This window comes from Heterodontus francisci, chromosome X, assembly GCF_036365525.1.
Source record: "Heterodontus francisci isolate sHetFra1 chromosome X, sHetFra1.hap1, whole genome shotgun sequence".
Classification (NCBI taxonomy): domain Eukaryota; kingdom Metazoa; phylum Chordata; class Chondrichthyes; order Heterodontiformes; family Heterodontidae; genus Heterodontus; species Heterodontus francisci.
The window spans coordinates 17,777,639-17,802,234 of record NC_090421.1 but is presented as its reverse complement, the minus strand read 5'-3'; the positions used below and the strand labels follow the sequence as shown (position 1 = coordinate 17,802,234).

The following is a 24,596-nucleotide window of genomic DNA, read 5'->3' as shown; positions in this document are numbered from 1 at the left end:
GAGAGCAGGAAGGTCGAGGAGAATGGAAGGGTTGGGGTAGGGAAGCAAGAGGGCAGAGTACCTGAGAGTGGAGAAGTGAAAGGAGGCATGATGATAGAAGAGAGAGGTCTAGGAGGGTTAATGTGAAAAGAAATTAAAGAGAAAGGGTAAATGTGGAGGTAGAAATGATGGGCTTTCTGAAAGTCCAAATAAACGGCATCAGAGGGAATTTCATTATCTACTTTATTTGTAATGTCCTCAAAGAAGTCACACATGTTTTATGCTGGAATGCGGTAAATTCAGAGCTGTTTAAAATATGAGCATGCGTGCTGTGGTTTGATCTGCTTAAGGGTCTATATATATCACCATAAAATGGAGACATTCCCAGTTGTTACCAACATGCTCCTTTTAGGGCTGGGGCTGCTCATTGACATCTGCTGCCATAGATAACTGAATCACTTGCTTTGTTTAATCTGTTAACTAACAGCAGCTAACACAAGGTTGGGACTGGGGTACCTTCTGGCCCTGTATTACTCTGTAGTATATATGTGCATTTACTAGATGAGGGTGTGAGCAGTTCCTTAAATGTATTTCTCCCAGATATTTGTGGTTGTCTTTCTATCTAGGTTACCTGAGGTGGCGGCTGTGGTGAAGTGACAGATGTTGGATCAGAGGTCACGGTAGGTTCAGAAGCCTGCAGAGCAACTGAGGAGCCATTTGCTGTATAGGTCAAAGTGTCCTCAGCTGAAAGGGAGACTGAAGGAACAGGCACTTCGCTCGGAGTGTTAGACATTAATCCTTCGATACAAATTTGTGCTTCAGGTTGTAACACTTCATGAGCTGTAGGACAGGCTGGGACAGTCACCCCATTTGTTTTGTAGTCCTCAGAGGAAGGTATGGCTTCAGTAGAGGTTTGGACTTCAGGTTCAACCTCTGCAGTTCCGGGAGATACAGGACTGGCCTGAGGAGCCACGTCACCAGATGGCTGATCCTCCGAGAAAGGTGAGGCTTCAGTAGAAACCTGGACTTTGCGTTCAAGCTCTGAGGCTTCAAGCACTACAGGGCTAGCTTCCATGGTCACCTTGCTAGGTGACTGATCTTCAGAGGAAGCTAAGGCTTCAGTCGACCCTGGAACTTCAGACTCAGGTTGTGAGACTTTGGGAGTTGCAGAGCATAACATCAGGGATATTTCCCCAGTAGATGTCGCTAGAGAAGGATCTGTAGCTAGATCTGGAGAAGAATTTTGAGTTGTTGATGAAGATGAAAGGTCTTCAATGGTTGAGACGGTTTTTTCACCAGCATCAACAGTAACTGTGGATGAGGTTTGAGGAGATGGCGAGGTATCGGTAGACAATATTTCTGAGTGATTTTCTTCAGTGGTAGATGGGTGGACCAAATTATTACTGGACAATCCAAGTAATGTAGCTTCTGAAGGAGAGGGTTCACCTGTAGGTGCTTTGGCTGGAGGAGTATCTAACATTTGACCAGAAGGCTCTAGCCTTGAATTTTCTGAAGAGTTTGGCTTCTCAGCATGTATGAGATCTGTTGAGGATGAACGATCTTGAGGTGAAGCAGCTGGGACATCATTCAGTGACTCTTCTGAAGGAGGTGGTGTTTCAGAAGGAGGTAGAGCTGGGGGCTCAATCTTACTTAATGATAAACGTGGAGAAGGTTTTGGAGCTTTGTTGGATGGTGACACGACAGTCTCTTTGTGTGGTTCAGTCGTTTCAAGGGCTGCTTCGCTAGATGCTGGAGCTGGTGGAGGCACAACTTCAGTGGAGGATATTGTTACAGGAGGCGAGACCTCTTCCTTCAATATGGTGGCAGCCACCAATGATTGTTCAAAGCTGCTCTCTGAAGAGGTTGAAAGTCTACTTGCAGGATTGACTGGTGACGAGATAATCAATGAGCGCCTGTTGCTGCAATAGATAAAACACAGGTACCTTACATTATCTTTCACATTGTTCATATATGAGATTGAATAATGATGTTCGTAAAGAACAACACAGCCCACCTGGTGGCTCAGTAGGTGAAAGCCCTGCCTGGGGTCATCCTGAGCCACAAAGAGCACAGACCAGAAGACCCCAGGTTGAATTAGCTGAACTCAGCCGGGGTAGGAGTGCTAAGATGAGAATTGGCCTCTGCTCCCTCAGGTGTCAGACTGGATGTTGGGTGACGGCACAATGGGACTTTGCCCTGGACATAAACTAAAAACACACCGTGTGTGGGCTCACACCTAAAACTGGCCACTTGGGTAAAGTACCAGATGGAAGTTGATACCCATAAAAGTTCAGCCAGTACCTGTTGGCACCTTCAGGACAAGAGAAACAAAAGGAGGAGAGGCTTAGGCGTCCAAAATACTAAAGAACAGATAATGACCAGTTGCAGAATTACCCGAAGGGCAGTATTGAGTCTCGCTCTCTTTGGTCCATGACATTACCACTTGTTAATGTGAGTTATCACAAGTAGAGATGATCAATCATTTTCAACTGAGAGCAGGTTATTTTGCTGCACAGTTCTACTTATTAATTTAGCTGTAATGCAGTGAATGTGGGGGAGGGTATTATGTATAGCACTTTGAGTGGGGGAAGGTATTACCAGCTGAACTTTTTCGTGCAGAATTTCTCCCTGGTATTTTTCCAGCACAAAGGTAACAATGAATGGTTGGATATTGACGTCAGGATTATTGTATGATTTTACAGCTGTTCAGAATGATTGGCAAGGGAATTCTCTGGCAGTGCAAGCAGGCACCCCATTCAATGGTAAGAACTCTGAACTCTTAGAAAGTGCTATGATGTGCTGGAATTGTAATAACTCACCCTGCAACACCCTTCACGATAAACACCTTGGTACTGTGCTGCCTCTCCAGCTTTGTCATCACAGAGTACAGGCACTGGTTCAGCTGCAAAGACACAAACATGCTGTGAAGTGAGGGCGAACACATGAAGTGATGAATTACGAGGCCCAGTCCAATCAGCAGTCGCATCATCACAGGAAATTTCAGTACTGGGAAAGGAAAACTATTCATCTTTGAGTTCAATGTCAAATTCAATCGCTCCCGGTTAGAGACAGAGTAAAGCTCCAAAACAAAACAGGGTTAGAGACAGAGTAAAGCTCCAAAACAAAACAGGGTTAGATACAGAGTAAAGCTCCCTCTACACTGTCCCCATCAAGCACTCCCAGGACAGGTACAGCATTGGTTAGATACAGAGTAAAGCTCCCTCTACAAAGAGAAAAAAAAAAACGGGGGTTAGGTACTGAGTAAAGCTCCCTCCACACTGTCCCCATCAAACACTCCTAATGCAGGTACAGCACAGGGTTAGATACAGAGTAAATCTCCCTCTACGCTGTCCCCATCAAACACTCCCAGGACAGGTACAGTACGGGGTTAGATACAGAGTAAAGCTCCCTCCACACTGTCCCCATCAAGCACTCCCAGGACAGGTACAGCATTGGTTAGATACAGAGTAAAGCTCCCTCTACAAAGAGAAAAAAAAAAAAAACGGGGGTTAGGTACTGAGTAAATCTCCCTCTACACTGTCCTCATCAAACACTCCCAGGACAGGTACAGTACGGGATTAGATACAGAGTAAAGCTCCCTCCACACTGTCCCCATCAAGCACTCCCAGGACAGGTACAGCATTGGTTAGATACAGAGTAAAGCTCCCTCTACAAAGAGAAAAAAAAAAAAAACGGGGGTTAGGTACTGAGTAAATCTCCCTCTACACTGTCCTCATCAAACACTCCCAGGACAGGTACAGTACGGGATTAGATACAGAGTAAAGCTCCCTCCACACTGTCCCCATCAAGCACTCCCAGGACAGGTACAGCATTGGTTAGATACAGAGTAAAGCTCCCTCTACAAAGAGAAAAAAACAAAAAAAAAATGGGGGTTAGGTACTGAGTAAAGCTCCCTCTACACTGTCCCCATCAAACACTCCCAGGACAGGTACAGCACTGGGATTGGCTGGGCCTGGCCAAGGTGGCAATTCACAGGTCCAGGTTGCGGGCCGTCGGGGGGTCCGTCCTCCCCGATTGCCTGCCCCTCTTCCGCGGTTACGTTCGCGCCCGGGTGTCCCTGGAAAAGGAGCATGCGGTGTCCGCCGGTACGCTTGAGGCCTTCCGCGACCGGTGGGCACCGCAGGGACTGGAGTGCATCGTCGACGCCGAGAATGGCATTTTAATTTGAGTTTTTTTTGTTTATTTATCTGGTTTTAATAAAGTTATTTTAAAAATATAAGTGTGTATATAAAGGGGGCCTGAGGAATAAAGGCCCCTCTCGACATAAAATATATGAAAGGGGCCTGGGGTATAAAGGCCACCTTAAAAAAAAAAGAAAAAAAAAGAAAAAAAAAAAAACTGGGATTGGCTGGGCCTGGCCAAGGTGGCAATTCACAGGTCCAGGTTGCGGGCCGTCGGGGGGTCCGTCCTCCCCGATTGCCTGCCCCTCTTCCGCGGTTACGTTCGCGCCCGGGTGTCCCTGGAAAAGGAGCATGCAGTGTCCGCCGGTACGCTTGAGGCCTTCCGCGACCGGTGGGCACCGCAGGGACTGGAGTGCATTGTCGACGCCAAGAATGGCATTTTAATTTGAGTTTTTTTTTTGTTTATTTATCTGGTTTTAATAAAGTTATTTTAAAAATATGTGTGTATATAAAGGGGGCCTGAGGAATAAAGGCCCCCTCGACATATAAAAAATATATAAAGGGGGCCTGGGGTATAAAGGCCCCCTCGAAAAAGAAAAAAAAACGGGGGTTAGATACAGAGTAAAGCTCCCTCTACAAAAAAAAACTGGGATTGGCTGCTCTCTGATTTGGGAGCCTGAGTGCATCAACGAGGTACAGCTGACTGTGGCTGTGTGCACAGGTTGGAGGCTGCAGGCTGTGTGACTGCTGCAAGAGGGAGATTCAAACTGAAACAAAAGTTTTTTCCAAATTTCAACAAAGGAAGGAAGGCAGAGAACTGGAAGCTCTTTTGTGAGTTTGTTTTATCCTGAAGTCTTTTTCATTGATTGTTGGGGGTGGGGAAAGAAAAGACCTGAAGACCTTGGGTGGGGCTGTATTGTTCAATAGGGAGCTCCTGTGTTTAACATCTTTGGATAGGGAGCTCCCTCCCCTCCCCACCCCACCCCACCCCACCCCAACTACTAAGCCTGGGACAGCTGGAGCTGCCCAGGTGAAGAGACTTCTCTTATCTGAACATCGAAGGAGGCATGTGCCTTGGCAGCTCACAGCTGACCCAGGTGAAGACATCACCCCACCCTCCCAACTGGAAGACCAGCTACAAGACTTCTTTAAAATACCAACAAAGACTGAGTCCTCCGGGCCTTCCTCTCCCTCAGCCTCTTCCCCTGTGCTACATCCTTTCAATGTTGCTTTTTTGATTTATTGTATTTGCTCTTTTTTTTTCTCTCAGCAAAGTGCCTGTAACTCTTCTGCCCCATGACTTCTCAGTCCTCTCCGGTGGCGGGGCCCTCCTATGCTGCAGCAGCTGCGACAGCTGCTCCTGTGGCCCCGTCACCATTTAAAATCTTAACATCAAAGCATGGGGTAAAGAGTTACAATCATCCTAATATGACTATTGAGGCTTGTGTTAAGGCAATGGCCGTGGTTGTCGGCCCCTCGGCCATTGTTGCAGCCTCAAAGATGTATGGGAAGGCTGTGTTCTTCCTGAAGACCGAGCGGGCTGTGTCCCTCGCCCTAAGTACGGGGCTCACAGTGGGTGGGATTTTCCTGCCAGTGGACCCTCTGGGGGCCACTGCACATCGGGTAACCTTGTCGAACGTCCCACCCTTCATTCCTGATGAGCTCCTCCTCCCCCACCAACACCATCTGGGGGAGGTGAGGTCAGGGATCACCCCAGTCCCGCTCGGTCTTCGGGAGCACAGCCTCCGACATGTGTACTCCTTCCGCCGCCAGCTATTCATGCAGCTGGCGCGGGAGGAGGTCTTGGAGGGCCACTTCGGTATAGAGTTTCAGGGGACGGCTTACCGCGTCTTCCGGACCTCGGATGGGGCGCGGTGCCACGTCTGCAAGGGGGTGGGGCATGTTCGGAAGAACTGCCCCAACTTCCCGGCCGCCAGCTCCACCTCGGCGGCCCAGAGTGGTTCCACAGCACCTCCTCCCACTCCCCCCACACATCCAATAGACGCCGCTCAGTCGGTTCCGGAGGCTGTGGAGGGGAGCGTCCGTCCGAGCAGAAGGAAGACGCGGGGAAAAAAGAAACATCATGAGGCGCGTCCCCTGGACACTTTGACTCAACCCGAGCCTGAGCTCAGCCCAAAGCCCATTCCCATGGAATCCACCTGTCCCAGGGCTGGGCTCAGGCCCAGGGTGAATAAAAAGGAAAAAAAGGGTGCGGAGGTGGAGGCCTCTGATGACATGGAGGTCTCTGAGCCTCCGCGCGCTAGTGGGAAAAAGAGGAGAAGGCACCCCTCCACAGAAATAACACAGGGCCCTGAGGTGCAGGGCCCATCTGTTGGGGGGGAGCTGCCTCCAGTTTCGGGTCCTCAGGTTCCCCCTACCACCACCAACATCAAGGCTGCAAAGTCCGGGCAGGAGCTCCCTATTCCTCAGGATGGAGGGGAGGGGAAGGCCCCGGTACATGAGGCCCCTCCTGAAGGAGTAAGTGGGGCCCTGCTTGTGATGGGGGAGCCTGGGGACGCCGCCCATTCCGCCACTGCTACTGGGTCGGGTGCCCTGAATGAAGGGGAGGGCGACGCCCCAGAGTGTCAGCCCTCCCAGCCGGAGTCCACCACCAACCAGGAGACACCCGACCTGGTGAAAACTGAGAATGCTGCCCCATCTGCTGGACCTGTGGGTGCTGGCAGAGGGGGAGATGGCCTCCTCTCTCCGCCTCCGGTCTCGGCTCCGGCTGGATTTCCGGAGTTGGGATCTTATGTCTCCCCTGGACCACTCGTTGGCCTGGGGACGGAGGTGGAGGGGGGTCCTGGGCTGCTGGCGCCCACAGGCTCCAGTTTTACAATAGAACCCAGAGAGGACTCCTCCGCCATCGATCCTGGGGGTGGGATCGTGACGGAGGCGGGACCAGCTGGCGCGGCCGGGGCGTCCGCCCCACAGTGTGTGGTGGATGTGTCGGCCGCTGGCGGTGACGACCCGGAGGAGGATGGGGATTCGGTGTGGGGCACGGAGGATGATCTTGATTCCATCGCCAGTGAGGTGGTGGAGTCCCTTGTGCCTCCCACCGAATCTCCTCTCATCCCCACGGCAGAACTCCGGGATTTCCTCGCGGTTTGCAGGGGCTGCCGCAATAAAGTTCAGCTGGCCCTCGACCGCTGGTCGAATCTGGCGCTGATCATCCAGTCCGTCCGTGCTGCCCTGAAGATAACGGGCAAGCGCGCGGGCGTGAAACTGGTTGAGAGGCGCCGGTTTAATGTGTTCCTCAATGGGTTGCTGGGGGAGTGGAAGGCCAGGTGCACTTCCACTCCCTCCTCACAGTGAGCTGTTGGTGACGGGTTTTAAGCACCTTTGACATGAAGATAACCATAGCCAGCCTCAACATCAACGGCAGCAGGAGGTCTCACTGCAGATTTCACAATCTCTCAGTCCTTAGGGAAGGGAGATACGCGGTGAGCTTTCTGCAGGAAACCCACACCGTTCTGGGAGACAAAGCCACCTGGCTCCTGGAGTGGCAGGGTGGGGTCTACATGAGTCACCTCACCCCTATTTCTAGTGGGGTGGCTATCTTGTTGGCCGGAGATCTTGGGGGTCAAGGAGCTAGTGCCGGGCCGCTTGCTCCACCTCGCCGTTCTTTTGGGTAGCGTGCCGCTCCACTTTGTGAACGTGTACGCGCCCAGGCCCGGCGCGTTGCAAGCGCGCTTCTTTGAAGAAGTGTCCGCTCTCTTGAGCTCCATCGATAGCAGCGAGTGCATCATCCTCGGGGGGGATTTTAACTGCACCCTCGAGGTGGGGGATTGCTCCGGTCCCCAGCGCGGCCAAGCGTCGGTGGAGAAGTTGAGGGGACTGATCAGCTCCCTTAACTTGGTGGACGTCTGGCGGAATCTCCATCCCGACTCCAGCGCCTTCACGTGGAGGTCTGGAGGAGGGGGGTCGCGAATCGACCGCCTCTACATTTCGCAGGCGTACGTCTCCCGCGTCTCGGCGGCCTCCGTGCGGCTGGTGCCGTGCTCGGACCACCGCCTGGTGTGGGCGGAGTTCACTCCGCTACGCACGCAGGCGGGGTCCGCGTACTGGCACTTTAACAACCGGCTGCTGGAGGACGTGCGATTTCGGGACTCGTTCTGTCGATTCTGGGCCAACTGGAGAAGGAAGCAGGGGGGCTTCCCCTCCTTGAGGCTATGGTGGGATGTGGGCAAGACTCACATCCGCGTCTTCTGTCAGGAGTACGCGAAGGGGTCGACCAAGAGGCGGGAAGCCGAGACCGGGCGCCTTGAGAGGGAGGTGCTCGACTTGGAGTCCCGCCTCGGTCATGCCGTCGTGGACCCGGCCCTGTGGCAGGCGTACAAAGAGAAGAAGGGCGCGCTGAGGGACCTGCAGCTCACAGGGTCCCGAGGCGCGTACGTGAGGTCGCGGATCCAGATCCTGGAAGATTTGGACCGCGCCTCACCCTTCTTCTACTCGCTGGAAAAATGGCGGGGGGTCGAGCTGCTGGCCGACGACGGATCCTCCATCACGGATCCGGAGGGAATGGGCCTCCTGGTTCATACTTATTACAGTGCGTTGTTCTCTCCAGATCCGTCCAGCGAGGATGTGCGCAGAGTTTTGTGGGAGGACCTGCCGCAGGTCAGCCCGGAGGGCGCCGAAGGATTGGAGGCTCCGTTCACGTTGGCAGAGCTGACCGGCACCCTCCACCAGCTCTCGAGGGGCAAATCCCCAGGGCTGGATGGGTTGACCGTGGAGTTCCTCAGGGCGTTCTGGGACGTCTTGGGGGACGATTACGCGCGGGTCCTGGGGGAAAGCCTGGCGACCGGGGAGATGCCCCTCTCGTGGCGCAGGGCGGTCATCGTCCTGCTGCCGAAGAGGGGCGACCTCCGCCTGCTTAAAAACTGGCGTCCGGTCTCCCTCCTCAGCACGGATTATAAGATCTTTGCCCGGGCTATGTCTACCCGCCTGGGCTCCGTGCTGGCCCACATGATCCACCCCGACCAGTCCTCCACGGTCCCGGGCCGGTCCATCCAGGACAACATCCACCTGGTCCGGGACCTGATCCATCTTTCCCAGAGGACTGGTCAGTCGGTCGCCTTTCTCTCCCTCGATCAGGAGAAGGCGTTCGACAGGGTGGATCACGATTACCTTTTCGGGACTCTGCGCGCCTTCGAACTCGGGCCGCATTTTGTGGCCCAGGTCCGACTTTTATATGCCGCCGCAGAGTGTCTAGTCAAAGTTAACGGGTCCTTGACGGCGCCCCTTCGCTTTGGGAGAGGAGTGCGTCAGGGATGCCCCATGTCCGGCCAATTGTATACCATCTGCGTGGAGCCCTTCCTGTGCCTGCTTCGCAGGAGGTTGACGGGATTGGCTCTGCGCGAGCCGGCCATGCGGGTCGTCCTCTCGGCTTACGCCGACGACGTGCTCCTCGCAATCACAGATCCCGTTGACTTGCGGAGGATGCGCGACTGCCAGCAGACCTTTTCTGTCGCGTCCTCCGCGAGGATCAATTGGGAGAAATGTTCTGGACTCCTGGTTGGTCAGTGGCGGGTGGACTCCCTGCCGGAGGAGATGACACCTTTTGCGTGGAGCACCACGCACCTCCTCTATCTGGGAGTCCACCTTAGCCCCGCTGAGGAATCCTGGCCGGCAAACTGGCAGGAGTTGGAGGCGAAAGTCACCGCTCGGCTGGGGCGCTGGACAGGACCGCCCCTACAGGGGCCGAGCGTTGGTCATAAACCAACTGGTGGCCTCCATGTTGTGGTACCGGTTGGTCACTTTGGCCCCGCCCCCTGTATTTGCCACCAAGATCCAGAAAAAACTAGTCGATTTCTTCTGGGGCAAGGAAACACTGGGTCTCTGCCGCGGTCCTGAGTCTCCCGATTGAGGAGGGCGGTCAGTCGCTGGTGTGCGTCCGCACCCAGGCTGCGACTCTCCGCCTTCGGACCCTGCAGTGATACCTGTACGTCGAGCGTCCTCCCAGATGGTGTGCGCTGGCGACGTATTTTTTCCGCCAGTGTCACTGCCTTCAAGACGACGCGCAGCTCCCGGTGGAGTCCGTTAGCCGCGCCTCTCTGAGGGAGTTGCCTGTCTTTTACCGGGATCTATTCCGAGTCTGGAACATGGTCGCCTCCAGTCAGGGCGCTCCCCTGCCGGCGGAGGAGAGCGCCTCGGCTGTCCGGGCGGCCGACTCCGGGGACGGTCCGGCGGGCGGAGGAGTAGCCGAAACCCCCGGGACGCCCCTCACTGCGGGTGGCGAGGGGGCTCGGGAGTGCGGAGCGATCCCGACCGAGCTGACTCCCGCTCGGCCGGAACTGCTCATCGGACCCAGGCCCCGAAACCCTCCTCGGGAGCCGGTCCCGCACAACCCGAGCCGTCTCTCGAGCCGATTGGAATGGCACGGAGGGGTTTCCTGTACGGGCTGCTCCTGCACACTCTCCACTTCCTCGCCCTCGTCAGCCGGCCGGACACGCCCTGGCGGTCCGCGTTGCCATCTGGCGGCGAGGGGAAACCCCGATGGAGGTCTCTCTACGCGGGAGTCTTCCCCCTTTACATCGGGGACCTGGGATGGAGGGTGCTGCACAGAGCAGTCCCGTGCAATAGACTTTTAAGTAGGTTCACGGACTCCCAGGCCTCCTGTACTTTCTGTGGCCTGGACGAGTCCGTGTTCCACGTTTACATGGAGTGTGCGAGGTTGCAGCCCCTCTTTGAGTATCTGAAGGGGCTGCTCCTCAAATTCTGGCTGCACTTCAGTCCCACGCTCCTGATCTTTGGGCACCCGGTGCGGAGGGGCTTGGGTCGGGAGGAGGATCTCCTCATCGGTCTGCTCCTGGGCCTGGCCAAGGTGGCAATTCACAGGTCCAGGTTGCGGGCCGTCGGGGGGGGTCCGTCCTCCCCGATTGCCTGCCCCTCTTCCGTGGTTACGTTCGCGCCCGGGTGTCCCTGGAGAAGGAGCATGCTGTGTCCGCCGGTACGCTTAAGGCCTTCCGCGATCGATGGGCACCGCAGGGACTGGAGTGCATCGTCGACGCCGAGAATGGCATTTTAATTTGAGTTTTTTGTTTATTTATCTGGTTTTAATAAAGTTATTTTAAAACTGTAAATATGTATATAAAGGGGGCCTGAGGAATAAAGGCCCCCTCGATGTAAAGAAAAAATGGGTTAGATACAGAGTATAGCTCCCTCTACACTGTCCCCATCAAACACTCCCAGGACAGGTACAGTACGGGGTTAGATACAGAGTAAAGCTCCCTCTGCACTGTCCCCATCAAACACTCCCAGGACAGGTACAGTACGGGGTTAGATACAGAGTAAAGCTCCCTCTGCACTGTCCCCATCAAACACTCCCAGGACAGGTACAGTACGGGGTTAGATACAGAGTAAAGCTCCCTCTACACTGTCCCCATCAAACACTCCCAGGGCAGGTACAGAACGGGGATTGGCTCCTCTGTGATTGGGAATAAAAAAAAAGAAAATAAAAAAAACGGGGTTTGATACAGAGTAATGTATAGTCAGATTGCTGCACGTTCAGCGATTTTTAAACTCCTGTTACTCTTGCAGTTTGTCTGGTGTTCGAAAGTTCAGGCTCTCCTGATTGTTTAACACATGCCAGTTCCACATGTCAGACTCAGCCATTCTTACCTTGCTCATTTCCTGGTAGAAAATGTCCCGTAAATTGGACATGTTCTGAAATATGGTCACGTAGCATCCAATGCGGCTGTAACAAAAGAAGTCATGTTTAGCTGTCACAAAAGGTGGTTCACCATTTGAAACACTTGGGGCGTGAAAGTGGACATAGACGGGGACACAAATTAGATGGAATTGCATTTGCTGATCATTGAGGAGAGGCCCAAGAACTATTTCTGTTGAAGTCAATGCAATGCTTAGCACCCCTGCTCCTGGCCAGTTTCGCACCAACCCATTTTGAACAGCTCTTCTATCTGCCCTGAGGTACAAGGACAGCTTGCAACCACTGGCTGTGCTGACTTTAGGGTCATTTGGGTTTTACTGAGGGTGCTTGTGTCAACTCGCTTCACTCAAAAGACAGTCAGGTTTGACTGGTATTCCCGCAGTGCGAGGAGATGCATCCCTCGCTTGTGCTGGCAGATATCACACAGGTATGCTGTGGGTACCCTTCAGCCCATTTTGTGAGAGGGATAAGTTAATCAAGTGTGACAGTCAGAACATCGGCCAAAGAAATTGGAAACCAGTCCTGAGAGCCAGGTTCTGTCACAAGGTGCCAGCAAAGTCTATGAAGCATGTTCAATGCACACCAGCAATATGATTAAAGTACCAGTGTATGAACACATTGAACTGAAACCTGGACAGAAATGGTTCATTATCCGAAATAAATAATTTCTTCAAGAAGCCCTATTTTCCGCTACGTGTCCCTCAGAGCCAAACGATTCAGAATTCCATTTCAGGTTCACTGCATATAACTCTTAGAGAACAATTCAGGGTTTGACTGGACTAGGAAGCCTATCCAAGACGACACCTTCGAATGACTGTCTGAGGATGGTTCTCTGCTGACATTCTTTCTAATAAAGTGCATCATGATTCCAGAACTGTACCTGTTCCAAAGCACAGGGAGCTCCTCCCGAAGCTGAGCATTTAGTTCTTCAAACTCATTCTGGGCATTAATAAATTCCTCTTCAGCCTGAAACACAAGGGGTCAGGTATGTAACACTGCTCATTCACCCAACACACATGTTTCTACACACTGTCACTCAGTAACCCCTCTCCCCCTCAGTGCCCTGTGTTACTGACTGTATCTCTACTGATGTTAATCCAGCTCCCTCACACTATCACTCAGTAACCCCTCTTCCCCCAGTGCCCTGTGTTACTAACTGTATCTCTACTGATGTTAATCCAGCTCCCTCACACTGTCACTCAGTAACCCCTCTCTCTCCATCGCCCTGTGTTACTATCCAGTTCCCTCACACTGTCACTCAGTAACCCCTCTCTCACCATTGCCCTGTGTTACTATCCAGCTCCCTCACACTGTCACTCAGTAACCCCTCTCTCTCCATCGCCCTGTGTTACTATCCAGTTCCCTCACACTGTCACTCAGTAACCCCTCTCTCACCATCGCCCTGTGTTACTATCCAGCTCCCTCACACTGTCACTCAGTAACCCCTCTCTCACCATCGCCCTGTGTTACTATCCAGCTCCCTCACACTGTCACTCAGTAACCCCTCTCTCTCCATCGCCCTGTGTTACTATCCAGTTCCCTCATACTGTCACTCAGTAACCTCTCTCTCACCCAGCGCCGTGTGGTACTGACTGTATCTCTACTGATGTTAATCCAGCTCCCTCACACTGTCACTCAGTAACCCCTCTCTCCCCAGCGCCCTGTGTTACTGACTGTATCTCTACTGATGTTAATCCAGCTCCCTCACACTGTCACTCAGTAACCCCTCTCTCACCCATCACCGTGTGTTACTGACTGTATCTCTACTGATGTTAATCCAGCTCCCTCACACTGTCACTCAGTAACCCCTCTCTCTCCAGCGCCCTGTGTTACTGACTGTATCTCTACTGATGTTAATCCAGGTCCCTCACACTGTCACTCAGTAACCCCTCTCTCTCCAGCGCCCTGTGTTACTGACTGTATCTCTACTGATGTTAATGCAGCTCCCTCACACTGTCACTCAGTAACCCCTCTCTCCCCAGCGCCCTTTGTTACTGACTGTATCTCTACTGATGTTAATCCAGCTCCCTCACACTGTCACTCAGTAACCCCTCTCTCTCCAGCGCCCTGTGTTACTGACTGTATCTCTACTGATGTTAATGCAGCTCCCTCACACTGTCACTCAGTAACCCCTCTCCCCCCAGCACCCTGTGTTACTGACTGTATCTGTTGTTATGGCGGTGTGGGGTTTGGGTGGTTACCACTGTTCAACTCCCACCTGACTGCAGCAAGTGTGTTTTGCTATTAGGGTTTCAACTCCTTTGTGTTTTGTTTGTCACATAAACAGACCTTGACAGGTTTTCTTCTAGGTTTAAAACAGAAGGTTAATTATTTATTGATCAATACACCTTATCCCGAATTTGTCGCAACTGCACCCACCTACGCATTCACTCGGCGCACACACACACAAAGAGACAGATAGACAGGAAAAGGGGTAAGTGGTTTGAAGTGAGGTAGGGTTTCAGGGTTCACGGTAAACCTGTTGAATTCTCTCGGAGGTCAAGTTCTCCTTAGTTGCAGGCCTGAGGTGTTTGTACGTTTCTCTTTTGGTTCAAAGTTCAGTTTGAAGACGGGATCACTTCCAGTTCACAGCTGCACAAATAGAAATTAAGAATTCGCAGCAGGGCGCCTTCCTTCCTGCTTGTGGATTTTTCTCCCAGCTCTTAGCTGGATAAGCTTTCGGTGAGGCTTCTTCCTGGGTCCCTCTCCTCTCTTTTCCAGAGAGCTACTTTTAAGATCAAAAATGGTTTCACACCTTTGCCTCTTTTGGGAAACAGAGATTTTCCTCCCTGTAGTGACCAACAATGGCCTGGGATGTGGCTACTTCACACCTTCTTTGTTTCAGAAGGACCCGTTCAATTCAAAAATGTCTCTTGATGGGTTTAGGATGGGTACAATTGACACCTCTTAGCTTGGAATGTATTCTTTTGTTCATACCAGGTAGTAGACAGTTAGAATATACAAAGCCTCGTCTTTTGGCCTTCAGCGGCCATGTTTTAGCTCATTGTCTACTTTTTTAGAAATCCATTTTTATAATTCTTCACATTGAGCTCTTGTTGTTTCAATTGCTGCATTTTCCATGAGCATCACACCTCCCCCAAAAGGGAAAAAAATGAAAGTCCTTGGATTTCATTTCTATGTTTTTTGGATTTTTGGTTTAGGAAGAAAGAAAGAAAAAAGTAAGAAGGATGGTATGGGAGTCACACCACTGCACACAAAGCCCCCACACCTTAATCTCACAACTGCTACAGCTGGCATTGTCTGCAACAGCCATTTCTTATTCAAGTTTGAGTTTTACATCATCCTTTCTTTGGAAGAAGCACAATTATAAACTGAATTTTCCTTTTTGGGAGTTGACGTTTTGCCCCAGGAGAGCTTCTGTTTAGAACAGTTGGTGTTATCTCTGATCTGCTTCCCATTTTTACTGTGCTAAGGCTTGTGATATGCAAATTTCCATTACTGCGTTGTTCTGGGTTTTTTGCAATTCCCACTGCTTGGGCAAGCTTTAACCCCTTTAACTGCTGTTTCCACAACACATGGGTTTAATAGTTCAGGTTCTGGCTCATTGATAATTCTTATCTCTAAGCTAATAGTGGGTGATAAATTATTTTTTAGCCTCTGTGAGGCGTCTGGGTTCTCCTCCTGCACTTTGCCCCTAGTGAGTTCTGAATCTGTTTGACCGGGTTCAGCTAGCTCAGGATTTAGAAAGTGACCCTTCAATTTTTCAGTGGGCACATACACGCTGACTTCACTTTTAGTTTTCTGGTGGCTTTCATAAGTCTAGTTCACTTTAGGGTATTTTACCTTCCCTTTTTCTTTTACTTCAGGGATGGGTTGTTCCCCAATCTGCCCTATGTCCTCTGGGACACTACTGCTCACAGATGGTTGTCCAGCTTCTTCTGTATTCCTCTGTGGCACTTCAACTAAGTGAGGCATCTCCCTCACTCTTGGCTTGCCTGTTTGGGAACTTTCCTTGTCCCTATTTAAATCTTTAAAGAAGGTTTCAGCTAACTATGTCTCTGGTGCTTTTCCTTCAACCTTTGCTGCTTTAAATTCTTCTGGCTCTATCTTGGCCTTTTAAAATTTCACTGATTTTCCTTTAGCCTCTTTAATCTTCACTGGTCCGATCACCCACTGTGGGATTTTTGGGACGTTCTCAGCCCTCTGCAGCTGTGCAGAGTTTTGTTTGCTCCCCTCAGTTTCTCCAGTCTCCACGAACTGTTCTGGACCCTCTGGTAACAATACTGTGCTTCCTACCACGTCATTGCCCAGCAATAGGTCGACACCCTGTATCGGTATGCGCAGAATGATCCCACCCGTCACTATGCCAGTGCCCAACATACACTGTAGGTAAACTTTAACTCGGGGAACCTTCAAGCATTTGCCAGGAAGCCCTCTTACCAATACTGTGGTATTTGTTCTGCTTTCATGTGGCATTTCTGTAAACCTGACTGCCAGTAGGGTTTGAAAACAACCAGTATCCCTGAGGATGGTTATTTTACTGCCTGGGATACAAAAGGAGTCATTTTTCCTTTTTGTAAAAGGTTCTGGTATGTGTTCTGTTCTTGAGTTATAATAGAGCACAGGCTTACCACTTTCATAGCCACAGGCACTGGTTTGACTGCAGCACCTCTTGTTTTTTTGGAATACCAACAATTTGCCTGGACATGCCCAGATTTCCCATACTAGAAACATGTTGGGTGTGCCCCTATTGGTTTATCCCCTGGGTTCCTTCTTTTAAAAGTTGGAGACTGATCTGGTTTTCCTTCCCTACTCTCATTTTCTCTTGAGCCCATTTCTGCTTCCTCTGCATCCCTGCTATCTCTCCCTAGCCTGTAAGAGTTACTGGACCCAAATTTATTCTGAGTTAGTGATTTGTGTATTAACACATAGTCATCAGCCATTTTTGCTGCTTCTCTTAGCCTTGTAACTCTTTGTTCTTCAATGTGAGTTTTGATACCTAACTGGGATGCTATTTTTAAATTCTTCCAGCAACATCACTTCTCTCAAATTTTCATATGAGGGTTCTAGTTTGAGAGATTGTATCTAACAATTGAACGCCATGTGTTTAATTCTTTCGAATTCAATGTAAGTCTGTGCGGGCCTTTTTATGGTATGTCTGAACTTCTGTTTATATGCTTCAGGTACGAACTTATATGCATTTCTATATTTTTAATTTGTTCATAATCAGAGGTACTCTCTTCTGATAACAGGGAAAAAAGCTTCACAAACCCTACCCACAAAGTCGCCTTGTAAGAAGACAGTCCAAAATTCTTTTGGCCATTTTAGCTTGGTCGTTATTTTCTCAAATGAGATAAAATATGACTCAACCTCCTCCTCATTAAATTTTGGCAATAGTCTTGAGTGTCTCAGTACATTGAAGTTTTGCTCTGAATTGGGGATAAGGTTTGAGTGGCTGGTGACATTTTCATTTTGGGTTTGCAGCCTGTTAACTCAAAATGTTTCGCCTCTCTCTTCCCTTTCTCCTTCTGAAACTCCCTTTCTTCCTTTGCCATTTGAAGCTGAAACTCTCTCTCTTCCTTTTCCGTCTGAAACTCTCTCTCTCTTCTTTTCTTTCTGAAACTGCATCTCCTCTCTTCATGGGATATCTCTCCCTGCTCTACAAACTCCTTCACATTAAATGCGGCCGTGTCCTTTGTTTCTAGCACTGTAGAGAAAACAAATACAAGAAAACCTGTTTGTTTACTTTTCCACAATTTTAGAGGCCAATTTTCCTCCCGTTTTCCAGATCTCTCGTTCGTCTGGCGGTTCGGATCCTGGCATTGAAGCCCCCAATTAGTTATGGCCTGGTGGTGGGGGGTTTGGGTGCTTTCCACTGGTCAAATCCCACCTGACCACAGCACATGTGTTTTGTTATTAACGTTTAACCCCTTTGTGTTTTACTTGTCAAATAAACAGCGACAGGTTTTCTTGTAGGTTTAAAACAGAAGATTAATTATTTATTGAGTAATATGCCTTCTCCCAAAATTGTCACAACTGCACCCACTCACACATTCACTCGCACACACACACACACAAAGCGACAGATAGAGAGGAAAAGGGGTAAGTGGTTTGAAGTGAGGTAGGGTTTCAGGGTTCACGGTAAACCTGTTAAATTCTCTCGGAGGTCAAGTTCTGTTTAGTTGCAGGCCTGAGGTGCTTGTACGTTTCTTTTTTGGTTCAAAGTTTAGTCTGAAGACAGGGGATCACTTCCAGTTCACAGCCGCACAAATAGAAATTAAGAATTCGCAGCAGGGCGCCTTCCTTCTTGCTTGTTGGATTTTCTCCCAGCTCTTAGCTGGACAAGCTTTTGTGTTGCTTTTTCCTGGGTCTCTCTCTCTCTCTCTCTCTCTGTCTCTCCAGAGAGCTACTTTTAAGGTCAAAAATGGTTTCACACCTTTGCTTCTGTTTCCTCCCCGTAATAGCCGACAATGGCCTGGGATGTGGCTACTTCACACCTTCATTGTTTCAGAAGAACCCATTCATTTCAAAAATGTCTCTTGATGGGTTTAGGATGGGTACAATTGACACCTCTTAGCTTTGAGTGTATTCTTTTATTCTTTCCAGATAGTAGTCAGTTTGAATATACAAAGTTTGGTCTTTTGACCTTTGGCAAGCATTATTTAGCACATTGCCCACTTGTTTTTAAAACAAAAGTCCATTTTTATAATTCTTCAGGTTCAGTTCTTGGAGTTTCAATCGTTGCACATAACGTGAGTGTCACACACTACTGATGTTAATCCAGCTCCCTCACACTGTCACTCTGTAACCCTTCTCCCCCAGTGCCCTATGTTACTGACTGTATCTAAACTGATGTTAATCCAGCTCCCTCATACTGTCACTCAGTATCCCCTCTCCCCCCAGCACCCTGTGTTATTGATTGTATCTCTACTGATAATCCAGCTCCCTCACACTCACTCAGTATCCCCTCTCCCCCCAGCACCCTGTGTTATTGATTGTATCTCTACTGATAATCCAGCTCCCTCACACTCACTCAGTAACTCCTCTCCCCGCAGCGCCCTGTGTTACTGACTGTATCTCTACTGATGTTAATCCAGCTGTCTCACATGGTCACAGTAACACTTCTCCCCATTCGCTAGGGTCAATACACACTGGTTCAGGCCTGTAGAAGCGCTCTCTCCACCCCACTTCCATTACTGTTCAGGCCAGGGGATAATGTCGGACCCTCATTATGTTTCCATGGAGGCAGAAGTTCTGGGAGTGGGGTGGCAGGGTCTGCCTGGCCTCTAGGGGCAGTGCTTAACCCTGAGGTTACACCATCTATGGGTTACCTTGGTGATCTTTGCTTCATCTTTCTTTTTGGCACTTTGCAGTGACTCAAGGTGGTGTCGGCTGCTGTCGTAATCCACCAGTTTACGTCCTCGCTTTGCAATGCGCTTCTGAAAGGCCAAAAATGAATTCAGATTAAATAGTCACCGAGTCTAACTTCCCTGGGACACGCTGCGGTTTGTTATTTTGTGTTAACCCATACTGATGAGTTTATTTCTGAGAGAACGACTTCATTGCCACCACCAACACCTTGTATTTATATAGTGTCTTTAATGTAATAAAAGGTTCCAAGGCTTTCACAGCAGCATTATGGAACAAGATTTGTCACTGAGCCACTTAAGGAGATATTAGGACAGATGATCAAAAGCTCGGTCAAAGAGGGAGGTTTTAAGCAGCAACCTAAAGGAGGTGGAGAGGCAGAGAAGTTTCCAGAGCTTGGGGCCTAGGAACTGAAGGCACGGCCACCAATGGTGGAGTGATTAAAATCAGGGATGCTCAAGAGGCCAGAATTAGAGGAGTGCAGATATCTCTGAGGCTTGTGGGGCTGGAGGAGATTACAGAAATAGGGAGGGGCGAGGCCATGAGGGATTTGAAAACAAGGATGAGAATTTTAAAATCAAGTAATTGCTTGACCGGGAGCCAATGTAGGTCAGCGAGCACAGGGGTGATGGGTGAACGGGACTTGGTACGAGTTAAGACACGGGCAGCAGAGTTTTGGATGAGCTCAAGTTTACGGAGGGTAGAGTGTGGGAGACCAGCCAGGAGTGTGTTGGAATAGACAAGTGTACAGGTAACAGAGGCATGAATGAGGGTTTCAGCAGCAGAAGATCTGAGGCAGGGGCGGAGTCAGGTGATGGTACAGAAGTGGAAATAGGCGGTCTTGGTAATGGCATGGATGTATAGTTGGAAGATTAACTCGGGGTCAAAAAGGACACCGAGTTTGTGCATAGACTGATTTAGCCTGCGACTGTATTCAGAGAGGGATGGAGTCAGTGTCAATGGAGTGGGATTTGTGGTGGGGTCCATAGACAATGGTGTTGCTGAGGGGCAGCATGTAGATGAGAAACAGGAGGGGACCAAAAATAGATCCTTGGGAGCAATCAGAGGTAACGGTGCAGGAGTCGGAAGAGAAACCATTGCAAGTGATTCTCTGACTATGATTAGATAGATAAAAGAATGGAACCCGGTGAGAGCAGTCCCACCCAGCTGGACAACAGTGGAGAGGAGTTGGAGGAGGATGATGTGGTCAACGGTGTCAAAGGCTGCAGACAGGTCAAGAAAGATGAAGAGGGAAAGTTTGCAAATCTGTACTATACACAGGATGCAAAATTCCCCCATTTCTAAAGAGTTTTGTAAGGGCTTTGTCAGTGAGAGGTGCTCGAACTTCACCCAGAGGTCACAGTGTATCAGAGACAGAGCAACAATAGATATTAGCATTTAAAAGAGGAAAGACAGGTTAACATTTGAGCTAACATTTTAATTCCAATTAGGTTTTTGGCAGTTGGTGGCGAGTGAATTTGAAACTCTTTTGCTGTAGCTGAAAACAGACCTGGGTTTTTTTTAACTCACAGACCTCGGTAACATTCCACCAGAAATGGGCAGGATGCAGCCTCTGGCACTCAGGTAAGTGTGGAGAAGGGGTTGGTGTCTGAGGCAAGAAGGCCCAAACTTCTCTTGTGGGACCCCGAGGACCATTCCTGCTCCTCCTGACCCTATAAAGAAAGTGTAAAACGTGCCTTTTGTGGCCTCTTCTTCCCAGTGGGTCCTAACTGGTCTTCATCTGCGTAATGTAGTGTAATGGTGATCTCACCTTTAAGAAACTTTACCTTTAAGAGACCAGGCCACTGATGCAAATGATGACATCACCATGCATATATAAGGAGTCACCATTTTGAGAGACACACTGAAGAGATGGCTTGTCGACAGAACATATAGACATCAGAGAGGAAAAGACCTGGACCTGAGCACTGCGTGGAGCTCATGTAATGTAGATAAGTAAGATAATAAATGGTGTTTGTGTTGTATCTGAATATAAAGCCTGTGGTTATCATTTAAGAAGACTTAAAAACACAGCACAACATGACAACCTTGGATGTGGGGGGTGGGGGCAGTGACTGGGGGGGTGGGGGTGGAGTGGTGTTGGTGGAAGTTACAGCAGCTTCCCCACTTAGGCTAGAGTTAAGTTACAGTCTGGGCCATTGACATCAATATACATATTTAAAAAAAGACCCTGTTGACTTTGAGCAGTTGTGACCACTGCATCAATCAGTCATGTAATGTATTTCTATGTAATGAGCATGCCCCGTGTGTGATGACATAATTAAACATGTCATTTGGCCATCTTGGTGTCTGTCTGTCTTTACAAGTTCCTCCCAATATATAACAGATTTTGGCGATGAAACGGGATTAAAGTGCAAATATTTTTGCAGCAAATGGCAGTAGAGCCTGTGATGAACAAAATAAGCTCGCTCCTACTTAGATGGTGAGGATTTTCAACTAGATTGTGTTGAGCCTGGTTGCTTCTGAAAACATGTGACTGTATTCAGTTGAATGGATTCTGCAGGGTCCTAGTGTCCATTGGATTCAATGACTGAAGGCATTGGCTTTGGTAAGTTTGTTCCGATTGGGCTAACTTAGCTTCTGTATCACTGTTACAGACAGCACAGTAAAGGGTTTACTGTTACATTTGAAAATGGGACAAAATGGCTGTGTCACAGGATACATTGGAAGTCTAAGAATATATGATAGAACTCGAGAACCATTCAGTTCATATATTGAAAGAATGGGCATGTTTTTCAGAACTAATAATATATTAGAACGTGAAGGTGAAAGTGAAGAGCCACAGACTCAGAATAAGGCAATTCTTGAGCGCAAGAAAGCAATTTTGCTGAGTAATATTGGCCCGGACGTGTATGGCACACTGACAAACCTTCTTGTTCACAACAAGGCAGAAGACGTCACTCAAAACAATCATCACTAAGTTGGAGACACATTTTAATCCGAATCCACTAGAGATTTGGAATCAGAAACCAGAGAATTAGTCAAACAGTTGGTGAGTACATTGTGGCACTGAAGAATTTATCATTACACTGCAACTTTGGTACATTCTTAAACCGTGCATTACAAGACAGATCCGTGTGTGGATTGGTGGATGAAAGAATCCAATCGAAGTTACTGAACACACAAAATCTTACATTTGAGCTAGTGTGTAAGATCTTCCCACGGAGATGGCATCAAAGAAAGCTCGGGAATTTCATCGTCCGCAGGTGACTAGACCAGCTTCTCTCCACTTTCAGGAGGCTTCCGCCAAGCTTAAAGTGGGGAGACCTAGTCAAAAGAGTGCTGGTAATAGTGGTTTAGTGACTTGTTATCACTGTAAGGGCAACCACACAGCCAGTACATGTCAGTACAGAAAATGCCGAATGCTTTAATTGTCAAAAGATAGACCATAATGCAACTGCTTGCCGAGCGAAGGCCAAAGCAGGAAAGAGAATTCATTCCAGTGGTAATGGAAAACAGTGACATCACAAGGCTGGAGGTCACAATCTTGAAGTGAACCCAGAGTACCTAAGTGAAGAGGAGCTGGGGCTGTACAGCATTTATACCACTAGCAATTACTCAAATGACAGAGACTTTTGTACAAAGGTGTTGGTAAATCAACAGAACATCCACATGAGAATCGATACAGCTGCAGATTGCTCCATTATGAGTAGAGACACGTATGAGAGCCAATTCAGTGATGTACCTCTAACTGAGCGCTTCAGTTGCAGCTCAATTGAAAACCCACTCTGGTAAGGTATTAGAAACATGCGGACAAATGGAGTGCAATGTCCAATATAAGGGCAGGTCCCTCAAGTTACCTATCGTTGTAGCGAGAAAGCTCAACAAACCAATGTTAATGTGCAAAGACTGGCTTTGCAAGCTGAAGCTAGACTGGAAGCATGTTTTCCAAGTTGAGACGACCAAGAAGCATGAACAGCTATTGAATAGTTACAGGAACATTTTCAAGGGCAGCTGTGAAGGCATCGTCGTTGAGTAAGCACTCAACCAAATTAAGCCTGATGCAACACCAGTACATTGCAAGGCTAGGCCAGTTCCTTATGCTCTCAAAGCCCAGGTTGTAATGGAACTAAAAAGCTAGAGAGGAGCGGTGTCCTAGTGAAAACTGACCAGTGATTGGGCAACCCCAATTGTAGTGGTGCCCAAGTCAGATAAAACTGTAAGACTATGTGGGGACAAAGTCGTAATCAACCAGGCAGTGGGTGATGAGCAGTATCCATTACCGACCTCCCAAGATTTGTATGTGGAGTTAACGGGGTCCAAGCTATTCAAAGTTGGATTTATCCCATGCGGGGCTTGAGGCCCTCACTTACCTGGAGACCGGAGCTGCAGCTGGCGGATCTGGGAGGAGGTGGATCCTGAGCGGGAACTGAAAAAGAAAGCATGGGGCTCGAGGCCCTCACTTACCTGGAGACCGAAGCGGCAGCAAGCTCTCTCACTCTGTCTCTGTCTCTGTCTCTGTCTCTGTCTCTGTCTCTGTCTCTGTCTCTGTCTCTCTCTCTCTGTCTCTGTCTCTCTGTGTCTCTCTCTCTCTCTCTCTCTCTCTCTGTGTGTCTCTCTCTCTCTCTCTCTCTCTCTCTGTGTCTCTCTGTGTCTCTCTCTCTCTCTCTCTCTCTGTGTCTCCGCGCACTGAGATTCGAAAGAGGGGGGGGAAAAAAACTTAGTGACATCACGGGAAATCTGAAAGGTGATTGGTTGGGTAAGTAACAGCTGTTAGTGCATTTCAGTAGCCTTAAAAAAGGGGAAAGTTTTTTTTTGAAAAAAATACCTCAAGTAAGAAGGTGAGTACTACTAAAGTGTGTTTTTTTAAATTAGTGTGATTTATTAAGGACTTTAGATTGTCGTGGGTATTGTTTGGAGTAGAACAAGGCCCCTACTGTAATTAGTATTTTTAAAGGGAGTAACTAATTAATCTAAAGGTAAGTCATGGCAGGAGAGTTCGCATCCGTGTTATGCTCCTCCTGCGCTATGTGGGCAATCAGGGACGCTTCCAGTGTCCCTGACGACCATGTGTGCAGGAAGTGTATCCATCTGCAGCTACTGATTACTCAAGTTACGGAGCTGGAGCTGTGGGTGGATTCACTGTGGAGTATCCACGATGCTGAGGAAGTCGTGGATAGCATGTTTAATGAGGTGGTCACACCGCAGGTAATGACCGCACAGGCAGAAAAGGGATGGGTGACCACCAGGCAGAGTAGTAGGCGCAGGCAGGTAGTGCAGGGGTCCCCTGTGGCCATCCCCCCCCTCAAACAGATATACCACTTTGGATACTGTTGAGGGGATGACCTCCCAAGGGAAAGCAGCAACAGCCAAGTTTGTGGCACCACAGATGGCTCTGCTGCACAGCAGGGGAGGAAAAAAGCTGGGAGAGCCATAGTGATAGGAGATTCAATTGTAAGGGGAACAGACAAGCATTTCTGTGGCCGCAAACGAGACTCCAGGATGGTATGTTGCCT

General features: G+C 49.3%; 1 protein-coding gene across 3 annotated transcripts in view; it reads right to left on the bottom strand.

Annotated features, from left to right (window-relative positions):
- Nucleotides 1-24,596, bottom strand: part of LOC137358728 (bridging integrator 2-like) — a 194,983-nt gene that overhangs the window by 91,521 nt on the left and 78,866 nt on the right. For all 3 annotated transcript variants that reach the window (XM_068024988.1, XM_068024990.1, XM_068024989.1), the window contains 5 exons: nt 19,083-19,190; nt 12,671-12,756; nt 11,742-11,817; nt 2,799-2,881; nt 611-1,898 (listed from right to left, as the gene is read on the bottom strand). In XM_068024988.1, coding sequence (XP_067881089.1) covers nt 611-1,898; nt 2,799-2,881; nt 11,742-11,817; nt 12,671-12,756; nt 19,083-19,190 — 1,641 coding nt within the window. The remainder of the gene's footprint in view (nt 1-610; nt 1,899-2,798; nt 2,882-11,741; nt 11,818-12,670; nt 12,757-19,082; nt 19,191-24,596) is intronic.